The 17500-nt window shown below is 41.8% G+C and overlaps 1 protein-coding gene and 1 pseudogene across 1 annotated transcript; one reads left to right on the plus strand and one right to left on the minus strand.

Moving 5' to 3' along the window:
• Positions 1-7228: 7228 nt before the first annotated feature.
• rfc2 (replication factor C (activator 1) 2) lies at positions 7229-9526 on the plus strand. The gene is made up of 6 exons (XM_078245478.1): positions 7229-7661; positions 7912-8017; positions 8406-8507; positions 8722-8980; positions 9071-9331; positions 9416-9526. The coding sequence occupies exons 1-6, from the start codon at positions 7229-7231 to the stop codon at positions 9524-9526; spliced, it is 1272 nt and encodes a 423-aa protein (XP_078101604.1).
• A 1837-nt stretch (positions 9527-11363) lies between these two features.
• Positions 11364-12449, minus strand: LOC144514320 (gap junction gamma-1 protein pseudogene; annotated as a pseudogene).
• Positions 12450-17500: the final 5051 nt, after the last annotated feature.

Genomic DNA, 17500 nt, shown 5'->3' on the forward strand with positions numbered 1-17500 from the left:
CTTTATCCTCTTTTTTTCTTCAAGCGAACGTGAGAGTTTTCTTGACAACAACAAAGTTAGTTTCACAAAGAAAATATGCATTCCTTCTGGTTTAAAATGGTTATACAAATCCACGTGGGTTTTTTTCATAGATCTGATAGTGAGTCTTCCTCTCCGTTAGATAAAAAAATATCACTTTCAGTTCATCCTTGAATCGATCCACAGAGAAAGTAAAGCGGCGTCTGTGAGAACTCCCAGCATGAGACGTTGCACTTCATATCCCGGGTTGTAATGGAAATGACTTGAGGGGGAATTTGGTTTAACTGCTGCCATTTTCTCTACGAAAGTGATCTGTGTCACTGTGTGAGTTCTCTGTTTGCAAGCTTTTGGCGGAGTGACGGTAGACTTTCGTCAGGCAGGCAGGGGGACAGGCAGGCAGGCCGGGCTGTTGTAATGAGGCGAGGTCAAAGGTCAAATGGGAAGTGATATCTATGTTTTAGGGAGTAGGGCTCAACGATTTTTGTAAATAATCTAATTGCGATTTCTTTCAAAAAATATTGCGATTTCGATTCGATATGTGATTATTTTGTAAGCTCTTTGTCTCCTGTATTACTCAACAAAGACAAGCAAGAAATCATTGTATAGTATGAACAACACAAAATTAGATAGATTAAACAAACAAACTGTTCTTTCCTGGAGGCCAGGCCTGGACGTGACGATGACATTAGGTGATGCATGAATTTATATGAATGACATCTTTCATCTAACTACTTCAAATCACAGTGGTATACTGAGCACTGACCAAGTCTGGTGTAAACATTCATGTGAAAGTCATAAACAAATCACACAAACTAAAGTGCAGGTTGCAGAAATATAAAAACCAATATGTGGCTTTACCACACTTAGTAGTATTTACATTTAACTATCATTTACTGTAATAAATATATGTAAACATGTGGATTGCACTTTTTAAACACTGTCTTTGAACTGTACTAGACAGTTAAATGAGTAACAATATAGTATATACAGTATGATGGTTAAGGTTAGGGCTAGGAAATACGTCAATATGTCAATGACGGGTCCCCCACAAAGATAGTGAGTCTGTCTGTCTGTGTCTGTCTGTCTTCTGTCTGCGTCTGTCTGTCTTCTGTCTGTGTCTGGCTGTCTGTCTGTCTGTCTGTGACAACAGTCAAGGCAGGCAGGCAGGCAGGCAGAGCTGTAGGGAGACTAGCAAATTAAGGATCACTGTTCCGTCTACGGAACCCCGCCGCTCGAAATGGACGCTGCATAAACTTCGTTATAACTTTGACGCATTAAATCTTCAAAACATATGGTCACGCGATACAACAACTGAAAGCTTAGCCTCTCAAGATTCAATTAAGCCCACACACAAAGCATAAGATGATTTATAGCACACATGGTGTCTGTGCATTCATACCTTTTTGAGTGTCCATAGAGGTGATATAATCCCAAAAACTTTGTTTTCATAAATCCACAAGAGTCCAAGGAAATGGAATATCCAAGCCAAATAAATAATTAGGTGATTCTGCATGGATACATTTAGATGTAAACAAAAAACATGGCAGGAAGCTAAAGTCACTATTAGTGTTGCTCTTTTGCTGATGAGTTTTTCTCTTTTTGGACAGGAATATTCTGTTAATATGTTAAAAGCTAAACGGTTACTGACTCATTTTAACTTGGCACGTGAAATTTGCCTCCCTCCCGTTTTTTTTGCAGAGACCAAGCATATTCAGTGAAGAGATCACAGTAAATACACAAGAAAATCTCCCAAGCAGACTGCAACCCATTTGACCCCAGTTATGGTTAAGAGGTTTTGGTTTCTTCTCAACAATGAGCGTCCCATCCAACACCAGTTCACATGTCATCAGAAGGTAGAGGAAAAAGGCTTTCATTTTGACTTATAACAATGTTCTTTCCCTAGCACATAATGAAAATAACCATATATGGAATACACTTTTTTAACTGATAAACACCTTCCCTCTTTTTTGCACACTGTATTTTCAGCAGCAACTGCAAAGAAGAGGAAGCTTTCCTTGGGATATTTGATGGTATATTTTAGAAGTATTGCTTGTCTAACTGTGACATGAATATGTTGTTAACATAAAGTGTTTTCTTAATGTTTATGTTCATATTTTGTTAACCGTTGTACATGAAGAGTTATAGACTGTTTCGAAGTCATGTTATTGTATGTTTATATTGTAAATGAAAGTATTGGTTCTAATGTAATGTATTTATGTAATAAAGTCTGTTTATTGGATAATTTATTGGGGATGGGAGGCAGTGTGGTCCTCGGCCTCGGAATGAGATTTACTTCCTTACTGAACAGGTGGGCTCCTCAGCCAGGACGGGGGTGAGGTTGACCAGGAGCCTCGCCTCAGCTACTGCCAGTTGCTCCTCGCTGGGACAGTGGGCCACCTGTAATAAAGAAGATGCACAGCAAATATGTTAATTTCAATTACATATTAATTAAATAACTCCAATGACACTAACATATTTCCACTTTGATTCATCCTCTTACAATTATCATATTTAAACTGTAAAAATATACTCACCATCTTTTGCTGAGACATTTCTAAAATGAAAAAAAGAATTGAAAGTTGAAGTTACTGTTTAATGCAGGACACTTGTTTTCATGTTTTTGGCAATTTACAGGGCTCACGCATTAAGCGTGACAGTCACTTATTTCGGTCTTTTGTCACGCACTCCCGCCACACATTGTATTTCTCATGCGGAAAAACTATTTATAATATATTTAATATGCCGCAGCGCCCAAAATTTCTCTGTCGCCGCTTTCACCGGCAGGAATCAAGCGCGTCTCCCCCTGCCACTTATCAGCCAATCAAAAAAATAAATAAAGCTGCACAATAGCCAATCAGAAAATAGCAATATTGTATCTGGGTAAGATTTAACGCAACAACCAATGAAAAAAAATCATAGAGCAGCGTACAGACACTTCCCTAAACTTACTGCGGTCAAGCCAGCCGACCCAGTTTTCTGCTGTACGTGATTATAGTAGGTTTACGGTAAATGGTCTCAGAACTGGTTTCAAAATAAAAGCATTCGTCGGGTACATAGCTAAAGACAGTCAACGAAAGCAAATACCGTCAGAGGAAATGTACGGAATTGTGATATGTACTTTCAAAATAAAAGCTCAAATAATTGACAATTGTAAGCTTAAGCCAATAGTTTTTTTTATTGGAATTTCTGACAAGGCCCTGTTTCCATACAATAATTTAACTTCAGGGTAATAGTAGACGTACACCGATGCCACCCAGGAAGTTTCAAGTCATTCCGGTGTAGGCTGTAGTTTCAAATTAAAAGCCCACCAAAGATAGCAGAAATCTTGCTCAAACTTAACAATATTACAGTCCAGGGGTTTATTCATAAATTAAAATGAATTAATGTATGTATAATGAATGTATCATTGAGATGAATAATTGTCATATGCACATTTAAGGAGGTTACTTCCTCAACAAAATATGCAAAAGAGAAGAGACAAGTAAATGATGCTATGATATGAATAAATAGATGAAAGTAATACAGAATGCCTGAGAGCTTTATTGTAATATATTCCATTATGTTTTTATATTTGGATTCTAATCTATGTTTCCTTTTACATAAAGATATTTAGCATAAATTGATTCAGCAAAAATTGAATTAGCTACTTAACGTCTCATTTGCATATATTAATGTGTCGATTGTGATGGCGTTAATAAACATATGGAGTGTCTCCATTAAGTATAGCCTCCAGAACATTATCCTAGTAGAGCCACGAGGTCTCAGCTGAACCTTAACTAACTTATCACATAAGCTAGTTCACGTTAAGACACAAGTTACCATTTGTCTTGTATTTCGGGTAATTAGCGGTAAACTCGATGCACTGGCTTTAGTTCGTCACCACTCACCTCGACACAAGCCAATAAAAACGTCCTGAGACTGTTGTTCTCTCTCTCTCTCTGCCTGTCTGCCTGTCTACCTGCCTGTCGGCTCTCTCTGTGTGTGCACTGTGTGTGTGACGCACAGGCCTCTTGGATTCCAGAATTAGCCGCCTAAACTCACACAGCATCTTAATTGTTTCTCTTTAGTTTGAAAGAAAACCACTTTGTCCAACTCCATTACTTGTGGTGTTAACTGTGAAGGAGATCTATAAATATATATGTTAACAAAAGACGAAATGACAAAATGAACAGAAATTACTGCAATAAAGCAGATAAAAATCTATGAAAATACAGCCTAATAACATAACTGAATAACCATAGTCATGTCTGGGCTGTGTTCAGCCTCTTTTTCTGAAACCGTTATTTCGTATATTTCTGTTTGTTAATTTTTATTTAATAATAATGTTCACCATGTTTGTTTGTTAATGTTTGCCCCAACAACCAAGGCAGATTCCTTGTGATGTAACTTACTTTGGCAATAAACTCTTGTCTGATTATGATAACTTAATCATGTTAACAAACACATAGACTTGAATGTTTTCTCCCCCACAGCTTTATTGATTAAATACATTCAAATCCAAAACGAGTGGTTTGCCTCAAAATCTTGACGTTTACGAGCCCAGAGTTACAAAAACAGCGAAACGCGATACCACTGCTGTGCTCTTCCAACGGGTCTCTCTCCTCCTTCCGGCCGTCTAACGACTAATGAGCGACTACTTCAGATATCTGGATAATATTTGGGGTGTCTGGACCCACTCTACAAAGGACTTTAATGACTTTTTAACCACCTTAAACAACCACAATAAATCAATCAAACTTAAACCAACTGTGATTGACAACTCTGTGGCTGTCCTGAATGAATGAAGACTGATACATATGCTTTTATTTATAAAACAAAACTATCATCCAAAACGCATTCAGTTGTGCACTCAAGATCTGTGTTGTTGTTTTCAGACTGGACCACTAGGTGGCAATGTTGGACCATTTTAGAAAGTGGATTCAATCTCCTTCTGCTGTTCAACCAAGGTGGTTCAGAACTATTTCCAGTACTTTACACAAGGAACTCAACATTTTATTGAATAACAACTGATTCTCAACATCAAGAAAAAAAGTGAAATTTGATATTTATTCTCACAATAAAAATAACATGAAAACATAATAGCTGATTGGTTGATCTACTGCGACAGGTTGCTGAGGCTCCGATTGGAGGAGAGGAAATTACCATCCAAGCTCGGCACAGTTTAACTTATTAATTAGTTATTACATTGGAATAGTGTGTGTGTGTGTGTGTGTGTGTGTGTGTGTGTGTGTGTGTGTGTGTGTGTGTGTGTGTGAGTGAAATATTAATTTTTAATTTTTATTCTGTCTTGCAACACTGTTGATTGTACGAGATAAATAAAAGAAAGAAAGAAAGAAAGAAAGAAAGAAAGAAAGAAAGAAAGAAAGAAAGAAAGAAAGAGTGTATGTATGTGTTTGTGTGGGATGTTGCTTGCTCCCAGAGGCCTCTGCGTCTCTGTCGTGCGTATTCCCGGTAGCGCGCTGTACACATAGACATGTACACACAGAGAAGCAGGCAGGCAGGCAGACAGACAGCCAGGCAGAGAGAGAGAGAGAGCGTGCAGCCAAAGTTGTGTGAGGTAAGTGGTGAAGAAGCCTAAGGAGCCAGAACGTAAAGTTTACAGCTAATTATTAACGGCTAATTTAGGGTGACCAGACGCCCCCGGTTTCCGGGGACAGTCCCCGGTTTCGGTGACCTGTCCCCGGCTATAGCTGTCCCCGGTTTTCACTGTGACTGACAGACCCGAAATTGGAATAAAATAGTTGTGCACACCCATACGATGCTTAAATTACTGTTTATTTACATGGAGTCTGGTGGGTTTAGCGAACGCAATTTCGCGGACTTTTTATGTTTTAAAAAAAGGATCTTACTCTTTAACAGAAAGGTCGATCGAAATACTTTCCATAATGTTGTCAGACACTTTGAATATTAATCTGAGTCTGTCAGTGGCAAAACAGGCACTTTTATGAACGTAAAAACAAGCTGTAGTAGGCCTACAATTGACGTCCTATTAACTTACATTGTAGCTTGTTTCGCCGTTGCCGACTGCAGTGATCTCGTTTAATACTGGACCAATCATATAGTTATCATATTTGCATTCTGCATAAATCTCTGCACACCCATTACTCTGTGAAATATCTCACAAACTCTTCACTCAACACATGCATCAGTACAACAAGCGGTCCCTGAACTTTATAATGTATTCTCATGTAAACTATTTATGTCAGCACAGATATTTTTTGTAAATTGCTTAGCCAGTGTATTCCACCATAATGGTTATTATATTGCCAGATTCCAGACAATCCCACTTACTTATATATATCCCACTTACAAATCTGAATATATATTTCCACTGGTATGCTTCCTAGTAAGATTAATGCAAAAATATGAAGAAAAAAACTATTACTAAACTAAATAAACTAAACCTGTGTGTGCATGGTTAAAATTCTGAAGTGCAAAATAGCTCAGGCTACGGCACAAATACCTGTTTTGGAGGTATTTCTGAGCTGAAAATGTTTTTGTCTCAAAGCTAATTACCTGCATGTCCCTGCTCCTCAAACAGTGGTGTCCTCCTGGAGCAGAGCTCAGCGTCAGAGCATGATAGAAATGCTCACTAATTTAACCGTTTATATATTTCAAATGACGCTGTGCAATGCAATGTGTGTGTTTTATTAATGTGTGTGAAGAGCACATGTATGCTAATGCCAATTCACTCGTTCGTTGATATAGCTACTCCCGTTTAATTTTCGCCAGTCCATGCTGTATTTGGTGTGTGTGTGTGTGTGTGTGTGTGTGTGTGTGTGTGTGTGTGTGTGTGTGTGTGTGTGTTAGTAAGTAAGGGAACAAGTCAGTGTCAGTGGTTAATAACAACAAATGATATGAAGTGCTTTCATGTCGACACTGTTTATACTTCAAGAGAAAACGTGTGTTGAAATGAACATATTTGTTGTGCATCTTTGTTATTATAACACCCCTGCACTTCATTGTGAGAAGCAGCTAGTAGCTGCTGAGGAAAGGCTGCTGGCCAACCTCTCCACCCTCCTGGCTGAGGAGCCAACCTCTTCAGTAAGTGTTTCACTATATAAAATAGAAATAATTCATCTTTTTCTCTCACATTCTAATAACTGTACTTATTTAAATAATATATTATAGAATATGTTTATGTGAACAGTTGTATGAGCTAACAGCTGTTATTCGACTCAATAGTATTTAAAGTAATTTATAGTAGTAAATGATTTTTTCACCGGATAAGCGGACAGAGGTGTATGGATGTAAGCTGACCCCCTGCAACCCGACACCGGCTAAGCGGACGAAGCTGTATGGATGGAACCTGACCCCAGACCCAAGGACCCCACTGCCCCCCATCCCCACCGAGTCTGGCACCCAAAAGGAGGAGGAGGAAGAAGAGGAAGAGAAGGATGACAGGGAGGAGATCCGGGAGGCTGAGGTGGTGGAGGCTGAGTGCGAGCAGCAGAAGCCGGTAGACAGCGCTCAGAAGGCGGATTCAGGAGCAGGAGAACCCGCGGTTAGAGTCTCCTACGAGCTGCCCTGGATGGAGAAATACAGGCCGGTCAAACTGAACCAGATCGTGGGGAACGAAGAGACGGTGAGTCGGCTGGAAGTGTTCGCCAGAGAGGGAAATGTCCCCAACATCATCATAGCAGGTTAGATACTATGAATATCTGTTTAATCTTAATAATCTGACATCATTAGACATCATTAGGTTAGAGACTTTAAATATTGTGTGTGTGTGTGTGTGTGTGTGTGTGTGTGTGTGTGTGTGTGTGTGTGTGTGTGTGTGTCTCTGTGTGTCTGTGTGTGTGTGTGTGTGTGTGTGTGTGTGTGTGTGTGTGTCTGTGTGTGTTTGTCTGTGTGTGTGTGTGTGTGTGTGTGTGTCTGTTTGTTGTTGTGCAGGTCCTCCAGGAACAGGGAAGACCACCAGCATCCTGTGTTTGTCCCGGACGCTGCTGGGAGCCTCCATGAAGGATGCCGTGCTGGAGCTCAACGCCTCCGACGAAAGGTAACAGGATACGCAAGTCAGAGCGTAACCATACAAGACCAGGGCCCCCTTCAGCCCCGACCACACGGACAACACGGTCATTTAAACCGTGATTACGTTCTGAAGCACAAATAAGTGACCATCCAACACTCAACAGCTGATTGGTTAGAGTTAGAGTATCTACTACGCTTTCATCTAGAACTGCAAACAATGGATCTAACTTTACTCAGTTTATTTAAACATACTAGAACATTAAAATGATACAGTCTATAATGTGAAAGAGAAATGTTGCTTCAGGAAGTGTCCCTTGAGTTTAGATTATTTAGTTAAACTGTCTTTAATGGTCTTTAACTGTCTTTAATGTCTTAACACACGCTGACTTTAACAATGTTTGTTGTTGTGTCTTTAGGGGAATCGAAGTGGTGAGGAACAAGATCAAGATGTTTGCTCAGCGGAAAGTCATGCTGCCCAAAGGACGACACAAGATCCTCATCCTGGACGAAGCCGACAGGTCAGACAAGCTGCTACGTTACACTACTTTACCCACCAGACTCCATCTAAATAATCAGTACTTTTATCATCGTAAAACACACTTTATACCCATTTACATGTGAAAATATGCTGGCTCTATACACGCTAAAAGTCCTGATTATTTACATGGAGTCTGCTTGAAATAAACCCTTAATTCACTGAAGATGATTTGATTGTGTCTCGGTGTCCCTCAGCATGACGGACGGCGCCCAGCAGGCGCTGCGGAGGATCATGAAGTTCTACTCAAAGACGACGCGCTTCGCTCTGGCTTGCAACGCGTCAGATAAGATCATCGAGCCCATCCAATCACGCTGCGCCGTGCTGCGCTACGCCAAGCTGACGGACGGGCAGATCCTGGCGCGCCTGCAGGACGTCGTCCACAAGGAGGAGCTGTCGGTGTCTGACGACGGTCTGGAGGCCGTCATCTTCACCGCACAGGGAGACATGAGACAGGTAGGAGACAGACAGACAGGTGTTGTGCTGACTTCCTGTGTGTTGTGCTGACTTCCTGTGTGTTGTGCTGACTTCCTGTGCGTGCTGCAGGCGCTGAATAACCTGCAGTCGACCCACTCCGGCTTTGGCTTCATCAGCAGTGAGAACGTGTTCAAAGTGTGCGACGAGCCCCAGCCTCTGCTGGTGAAATGCATGCTGGGACACTGCGTGGCGGGCGACATCGACCAGGCGTACCGCGTGGTGGAGGCGCTGTGGGCGCTCGGATACTTGCCAGATGACATCATCGGGAACATCTTCAGGGTCTGCAAGATCCTCCCCATGGCCGAGTACCTCAAGCTGGAGTTCATCAAGGTGAAGCTCCGCCCACTAAACACACACACACACACACACACACACACACCGTGGTTAACAGTGTGATGTGTTTCTGTGCTGCAGGAGATAGGTTACACTCACTTGAGGATGTCTGAAGGTGTGAACTCTCTGCTACAGATGGCCGGGCTGCTGGGGAGACTCTGCAGCAAGACAGCGCCCCCCATTGCCAGCTGAAGAAACTGCTGCACGCTAACGTTTATCACACCCACACCAGAGATTAGAAATAAATCAGCTGTTCACGCATCAGTGTCCACATGTTCTGTTGAACCTGACTCAGCGCTGGATCTGGGCTTAAAGGAGAACTTTCCCAACAATCTCTGAAACTGGTTCAGTATTAAACAAGAAACAAGCTGTAATGTAACCCGAAAACACCATCACCAAACCCACCAGACTCCATGTAAATAATCAGGACTTTTATCATCGTAAAACACACTTCATTCAAAGTGGACAGAAACTAAATGAAACCATCTTGGTTCATCTTTCCACTGTTCCAACAATCACCACTCTGGTTTGGTTGAAATAAACTCTGAATTCACCCATTTACATGTGAAAATATGCTGGCTCTATACACTCTAAAAGTACTGATTATTTACATGGAGTCTGGTTGAAATAAACCCTTAATCCACCCATTTACATGTGAAAATATGCTGGCTCTATACACTCTAAAAGTACTGATTATTTACATGGAGTCTGGTTGAAATAAACCCTTAATCCACCCATTTACATGTGGAAATATGCTGGCTCTATACACGCTGAAAGTACTGATTATTTACATGGAGTCTGGTTGAAATAAACCCTTAATCCACCCATTTACATGTGAAAATATGCTGGCTCTATACACTCTAAAAGTACTGATTATTTACATGGAGTCTGGTTGAAATAAACCCTTAATCCACCCATTTACATGTGGAAATATGCTGGCTCTATACACGCTGAAAGTACTGATTATTTACATGGAGTCTGGTTGAAATAAACCCTTAATTCACCCATTTACATGTGGAAATATGCTGGCTCTATACACGCTAAAAGTACTGATTATTTACATGGAGTTTGGTTGAAATAAACCCTTAATTCACCCATTTACACGTGGAAATATGCTGGCTCTATACACGCTAAAAGTACTGATTATTTACATGGAGTTTGGTTGAAATAAACCCTTAATTCACCCATTTACACGTGGAAATATACTGGCTCTATACACGCTAAAAGTACTGATTATTTACATGGAGTTTGGTTGAAATAAACCCTTAATTCACCCATTTACACGTGGAAATATGCTGGCTCTATACACGCTAAAAGTACTGATTATTTACATGGAGTTTGGTTGAAATAAACCCTTAATTCACCCATTTACATGTGGAAATATGCTGGCTCTATACACGCTAAAAGTGTGTGTGTGTGCATGTGTGTCTGTCTGTTTATGTGTCTGTGTGTGTGGGTATGCATGTGTGTCTGTGTGTGGTGTGTGTGTTTCTGTCTGTGTGTGTGTGTGTGTGTAGAGCTAATGGAGACACCAGCACACATTTTGAATAAAGACTGATGCATATGCTTTTATTTATAAAACAAAACTATCATCCAAAACACATTCAATTGTGCAATCAAGATCTGTGTTGTTGTTTTCAGATGCAACCAATAGGTGGCAATGTTGGACCATTTTAGAAAGTGAACGTGAACTGGCCCTAACACAGGAAGGCTTGGGATGTCACTCACTCACTCACTCACTCCCTCACTCACTCACTCACTCACACACTCACTCACACACACACACACACACACACACACACACACACACACACACACACACACACACACACACACACACACTTTGATTCCCTTACGTCCTCACACTTTGATTCCCTTACGTCCTCTCACTGATCCTGATTTCACTGATGTAAACTTTAGTCTTATGTCAGCTGGTCTTATGAGAACCTACACACAAAGACCTGTAAACAGAGAGATAGTGTCAGTAAAGCATTTCGTATTGATCGATACAAAATAAAAACGATAAAAATCAAAAGAACAAACTTATGAAGAGGATGAGAAGGTTGGAGGCCTCACCTTTCTCATATGTTCTGTCCAAATGGTGCTGAGCCAGTTTCAGGTGTCTTCGCAGCCTCTCCAGTTCCCGCGATGAAGCCTCGTCGCCAAACGACTCGCGGCCCGAGTCTCCCTGGTTGTCCCTGAAGCCCATTTTCCCCGACGGGTCCTTCTTCAGAGCCGTGTGGTAGCCTCGAGGTGCAGATGGCTGGCGGAAGATGGAGGACCTCTGGCTGGACAGAGCTGCGTGATGGGGGGTGGGAGGCTGAGGCTGCCGTGCACAAAAGCAGTCCCGGATACCGCTGATGCTGAGGTGAAGGATCTCCAACATGGTGAAGAGCAGACATAGGGCGCTGACGCCATACATAATGCGCAGAAAGGTGGTTTTCTCTGTGGGGCGCGAGACGAAACAATCCACCTTGTTTGGGCAAGGGGAGTGCGTGCATACGTACACAGGGGCCACCTCCAGTCCATAAAGGATGTACTGTCCAAACAGGAACAAGGCCTCAAAGATGGCACGCAACAGCAGCTGAAACACGTAGACCTTCATCAGGCCATCGCGCTTGATGCGACGGTGTCCGTCGTGTTTTTTGCTGGGCTTCTCCGTGACTTCCTTTTCCTTTTCTGCCTCAATCTCTTCCAGGATCATGGGGTCCTCCTCCCGATTATCCTCCGCTTCCTCGTAGTACCGGTTGGCACCGCGGCTCACTATCGGCATCCTCTTTCTGCCCTGCGGCCGGTAGTCATCGTCCTCCATGCGGGCAATCTTATGCATAGCAAAGCCAAGGTACATGATGGTGGGGGTGGCGATCATAATCACCTGAAACGCCCAGAAGCGAATGTGTGACAGCGGCGCAAACGCATCGTAGCACACGTTCTCGCAACCGGGTTGCAGCGTGTTACACACAAAATTACTCTGTTCATCAGAGTAGATTGACTCGCCCCCAACAGCAGTCAGCACGATTCGAAAGACGATGAAGAGGGTGAGCCAGATTTTGCCCACGAAGGTTGAGTGGTTGGAAATCTCGTCCAACAGGCGCGTAAGGAAATCCCAGCTCATTTGCCTCTGAAGGGAAGCTCTCAAACCTGTGCAGAAAAGGACGGGGGGAAAAGATGACAAGATGATTATTCAGATGTAAAAGAGCATGTGGAAGGTAATATTTAGCAGTCACTGCAGACATTTGGTCTCAACTACATATCAATATTCATAACACAAATCAATATGTCCAAGCCATATGAAGGACAGCATTTCACAGATGATTGTTAGCAAACAAATGTATTAGAATGACTTCAAATTTAAATATATGCAACATTTTTCATTAAAATCCAATATAATGATCGACTTTAATTAACTGAGTTATTCATTTTAGTACACCACATTTCACCATTGCTCATTTTGACTCCCCGTGTTCTTGCACCAGGTAGCCACAAGATGTGGAGCTATTGTGTCACTGTAGCAAGGCTGAGCCTTCCCAAATCAACCATCACTGCCATCACAAAGGGCATCAGCTCAGGCAAAGATCCTGATGCTATTACCAATTCATGCAACAACCAGACTGCTAACTAAAGAATCAAGTGAAATCCTGTAAGCCGAGTGGTGCTTGAGGCATATCACAGTAAACATTAAACATGTTATGAGCTGTAGTGTTCAGAGACAAAACACTCAAGTTGGAACCAAATCTGTGAAATGTCTAGTCATGGTTTAATACTCTGACTGTACGTACACACCGCCGCCAACTTGAGCTGCAAAAGAAGCTCTGGCGGCCCAGTCAAGGACGCTTGTCAAAAAGTACGGGGAAGTTTTTGACGCTTTGGCCGCTAAAGTCATATCATAAATGATAGGGAACCCAGCAACAGCGATGATGAGCTTTTCCTCTGTTTTCTCAGAACTAATGTTTTGGTAGGAACGAAAGTTCACATCGTATGTTTCTCTGGAATCAGCCAGCGCGAAGGACGTCTATATTCTGACTGGTTGCTTGCCGCTGAACCACCGTCATAGCTCATTACCATAAAGTTGACCAAACATCAACTTTCTGCTTGACGGTCTGGTCGCTCAACATGCCCAAAACGCGACGCCGACTTCTTGCAGCTGAGAGAAGCTGGCTTCCATCGAAAATGAATGACTTCCTGTAACTTTGAAGCTCAAGTCGTACGTACAGTAAAGCAGAGATCCCTAGGTCGGTCCTCAGAGTTACTGCAGGGGGGCCTCCAAATTCAAAATAACATAATTCTAACATATTATTAGCAAATATAAATCCCCACTGATGACAGGCTTACTGGCATATAGGTAAGGTAGTCACTAAAGTAGCCACATACAATCCTAAGGATTCACTGTGCCACAGGTAGCCAATGTGTAACATTAAAAGATGATTTATAAAATCATGCCAACAATTATTCTAATAGCTTAATATTCTATGCAAAAAAAAAGGTATGTATAAAGGCTTTAGGCTGCGCTACACCTTATTGTATTGTTAATATGCAACTTCATTTTATACAATATATGTAATATATTACATGTCCCTGGACTCCCTGCTCCGTCTCTCTCAGTTAATGGGTCCATAGCTTAAAAAAAAAGCTTGAAAACTTTGGAAGACCCCTGCTCTAAAGATTGTCAAAACAGAGTAATAGGGCCAATAGTAAAAAAAACAAAAGAGGCAATGAAGAGCTTCTGTGGTTTCTGTGACCAACCTCATAACTTCTGCTGAGTAAACCCACTACCATAAAGTACCAGGCTTGTGCCAAGTAAATAAGCTACAGTGTGTTTGTGATTTTGTAGATTGTATCATTCCATCTCTCATTTTAAGACTTTCACTACTTTTACATCTTGAATTGTCTTTTAGATCAACGAGGTGCATGTTGTCATAGACCAACAAACGTTCTGCTTTCAGGCCTGTTTAGAGTGTGTTTTGCTGCTGCGGTTAAAGAATGTCCTATGTGTGTGAAATCACAAATCTTGGAATCTGCATTGTACCTCTATTAAAACTCTGCAGTGGCCGAACTCAGAGTACCACAAGATTAAGCAAGTAGGCTATCAAGTCCCCGGTTTCGGTGACCTGTCCCCGGCTGTAGCTGTCCCCGGAAATGTTTTCAATGTGACTGACAGACCCGAAATTGGAATAAAATAGTTGTGCAGCCCCATACGATGCTTAAATTACTGTTTATTTACATGGAGTCTGGTGGGTTTAGCGAACGCAATTTCGCGGACTTTTTATGTTTTAAAAAAAGGATCTTACTCGTAACATTTTGAGTTACAGAGGGGATACACATTATATCGCTATGTTTTCCATTTAAGAGGTGAATTCGAAGTGCAGCAATTAAACTTCGCTTCTCTGAGTGCAGTCCCGCGGCCAGGTTATGCAAATCCTTGCGGGGAAAAGTGCCTTGGCACGTTATTATTAAAGAGTAAAGTACAGGGTCTAACAGTTCTGTTAGAAACCACATTTAACCAGTAAAAATAACAACCGCACAAGATGCCGTTTTTGCTTGTAAATAAGTTAAGAAAAGATTTCAAGTAACCTACAACTTACCTCAACAATCTTACCAGCAGTCACCACTGGCACGAATTCTCTCCAGATTTTATTTTAAAGAATTTTCCCGAAATGCACTTGAGCTCGTGTACAGTCGTCGTCAGTCGGCATCTGGTCGGCAGCAACAGCCACTGCCTGTCGTCCTTACTAGCTACTTACGTGAAGCTAAATTGTCTATTCATATACCTAGCTAACATTATACTAGGAATAGTGTAAGTACTGGCTAGCTTCTAAATGGTTAGCATTAGCAGTGTTGTTTCGTTACATCGTCTCTGAGAAACTGAGAGGACGTTCAGAGCGTGACCACTGAGTTGCGAATTTCTGTGTGTGCGATTAACAGAAAGTAAAGTGATCATGATATAGCTAACATTTTAATTACAATAGTATACAAGAAAGTGAAAACAAAATGGCAAGTCGGTGTCATTATCTGACTTAAGTAAGCACACATAATACAGTCATTTCTCTTGAACAATTTACTTAAAATTAAAGGGATTACAAAATAAAGGAGTAATAAAAGAAAACCAATGGCAGAATGTAACTAAATACATTTACTCCAGTACTGTACTTAAGTACAAATTTGAGGTACTTCACTTGAGTGTTTATTTACTTTTCATTCCACTTTCTACTTCTACTCCGCTACATTTCAGAGAGAAATATTGGACTTTTTACTCCACTACATTCATCTGATAGCTTTAGTTACTAGTTACTTTTTCACATTTCTGCACACAAAACACATATATCTTATACAATACAATGTTTTATTGAAAATGGAACTACACAATATATAGGCCTACAAGTACAGTTTAAATGATTAAACTGTTACTTTTAATTGTAATACTTTATGTACATTTTCCTGATGATACTTACATACTTTTACTTAAGTAACATTTGCAGGACTTTTACTGTAATAGATTATTTCTACAGTGTGGTATTAGTACTTACTAAAGTAAAGGATCTGAATACTTCTTCCACGACTGAAGAGAACGTCAACAACACTAGCCACTCAGAGAACGACATCTTCAATCAGATACCTGCCAAAAGCCATGTGACTCAGCACCAGGCGTGCACTCGGACAATTCCTTCTTTTGGAAAAGCATTTGAGGCATAGTGCAAGGCCACTGCAACTGCCTGCAGTCTTACACATTTTTCTAACAGTTATGTGTATCACACTGTCTTTCTTAAGTTTGAGGTCCCCTGCCAAACTACAATTAACATAAATGGAGGGGCAGAATGGCTTTGCGAGTTCCTGGAAAGTTTTCGAAACTCTGTTAGGGTTAGGTTTAGGTAAGGGGGTAATAGCCAGGATCATCAAGCGATGATCCTCAACCGTGGGTGGGCGGACATTGTGAAGCCGGCCTCGCAATGTCATCTAGTCATGCTGGCATTGTAAAGCCAGCTTTGCATAGGTACACACCAAATGGTTAGGTTTAGGGCTAGGATTACCTGGTAAGGCATAGACTATACATTAGGTTTAGGCAAAACGGCCTTAAATCTAAATGAGATCAATAGATCATAGGTTAAGGTTAGGTCAAAAAGACCATGATTAGATTTAGGTATACATTAGGTTTAGGCCAAAAGGCCTTAAATCCAAATTAGATCAATGGATCATAGGTTAAGGTTAGGTCAGAAAGACCATGGTTAGGTTTAGGTAAGGGGGTAATAGCCAGGATCATCAAGCGAATTAGGTGTTGGATGCTGTTGCGCTTGCAGCATATGTGCTGCAATTGGGACGGAATTCAACAGCTAGGTTCTATGTGTGAAAATGTGCTTCATTGTAAAGCCGGCTTGGCAATAATTGAAACGGGATACCAGGGGCACGGGCAATTTGGGCGCGCGGTTTTGTATGGCCACAGGGGGGGGGCTTAAGTGTGGGTGCCCAGGCTTGACCGGAGGTCAAGGTGCCCGGAGGTGGGCCCTTTTTCCTGGGTTAGGGTTAGGGGGTTAGGGTTAGGGTTAGGGGTTAGGGTTAGGGGGTTAGGGTTAGGGTTAGGTAAGGGGGTAATAGCCAGGATCATCAAGCGATGATCCTCAACCATGTGTGGGCGGACATTGTAAAGCCGGCCCCGCAATGTCATCTAGTCATGCCGGCATTGTGAAGCCGGCCTCGCAATGTCATCAAGCCATGCTTGCATTGTAAAGCCGGCCTCGCAATGTCATCTAGTCATGCCGGCATTGTGAAGCCGGCCTCGCAATGAGTGGGTTTTTGACACTTGGAAATTAGGTGTTGGATGCTGTTGCGCTTGCAGCATATGTGCTGCAATTGGGACGGAATTCAACAGCTAGGTTCTATGTGTGAAAATGTGCTTCATTGTAAAGCTGGCCTCGCAATGTCATCTAGTCATGCCGGCATTGTGAAGCCGGCCTCGCAATGTCATCAAGCCATGCTTGCATTGTAAAGCCGGCCTCGCAATGTCATCTAGTCATGCCGGCATTGTGAAGCCGGCCTCGCAATGTCATCTAGTCATTCTGCCATTGTAAAGCCGGCCTCGCAATGAGTGGGTTTTTCACACTTGGTAATTGTATTTCAACCAAGGCTGGTTATGGAACTAGGTAAGGGGGTAATAGCCAGGATCATCAAGCGATG

Source organism: Sander vitreus, unplaced genomic scaffold (genome assembly GCF_031162955.1).
Source record: "Sander vitreus isolate 19-12246 unplaced genomic scaffold, sanVit1 ctg541_0, whole genome shotgun sequence".
In the NCBI taxonomy this organism is placed as follows: Eukaryota; Metazoa; Chordata; class Actinopteri; order Perciformes; family Percidae; genus Sander; species Sander vitreus.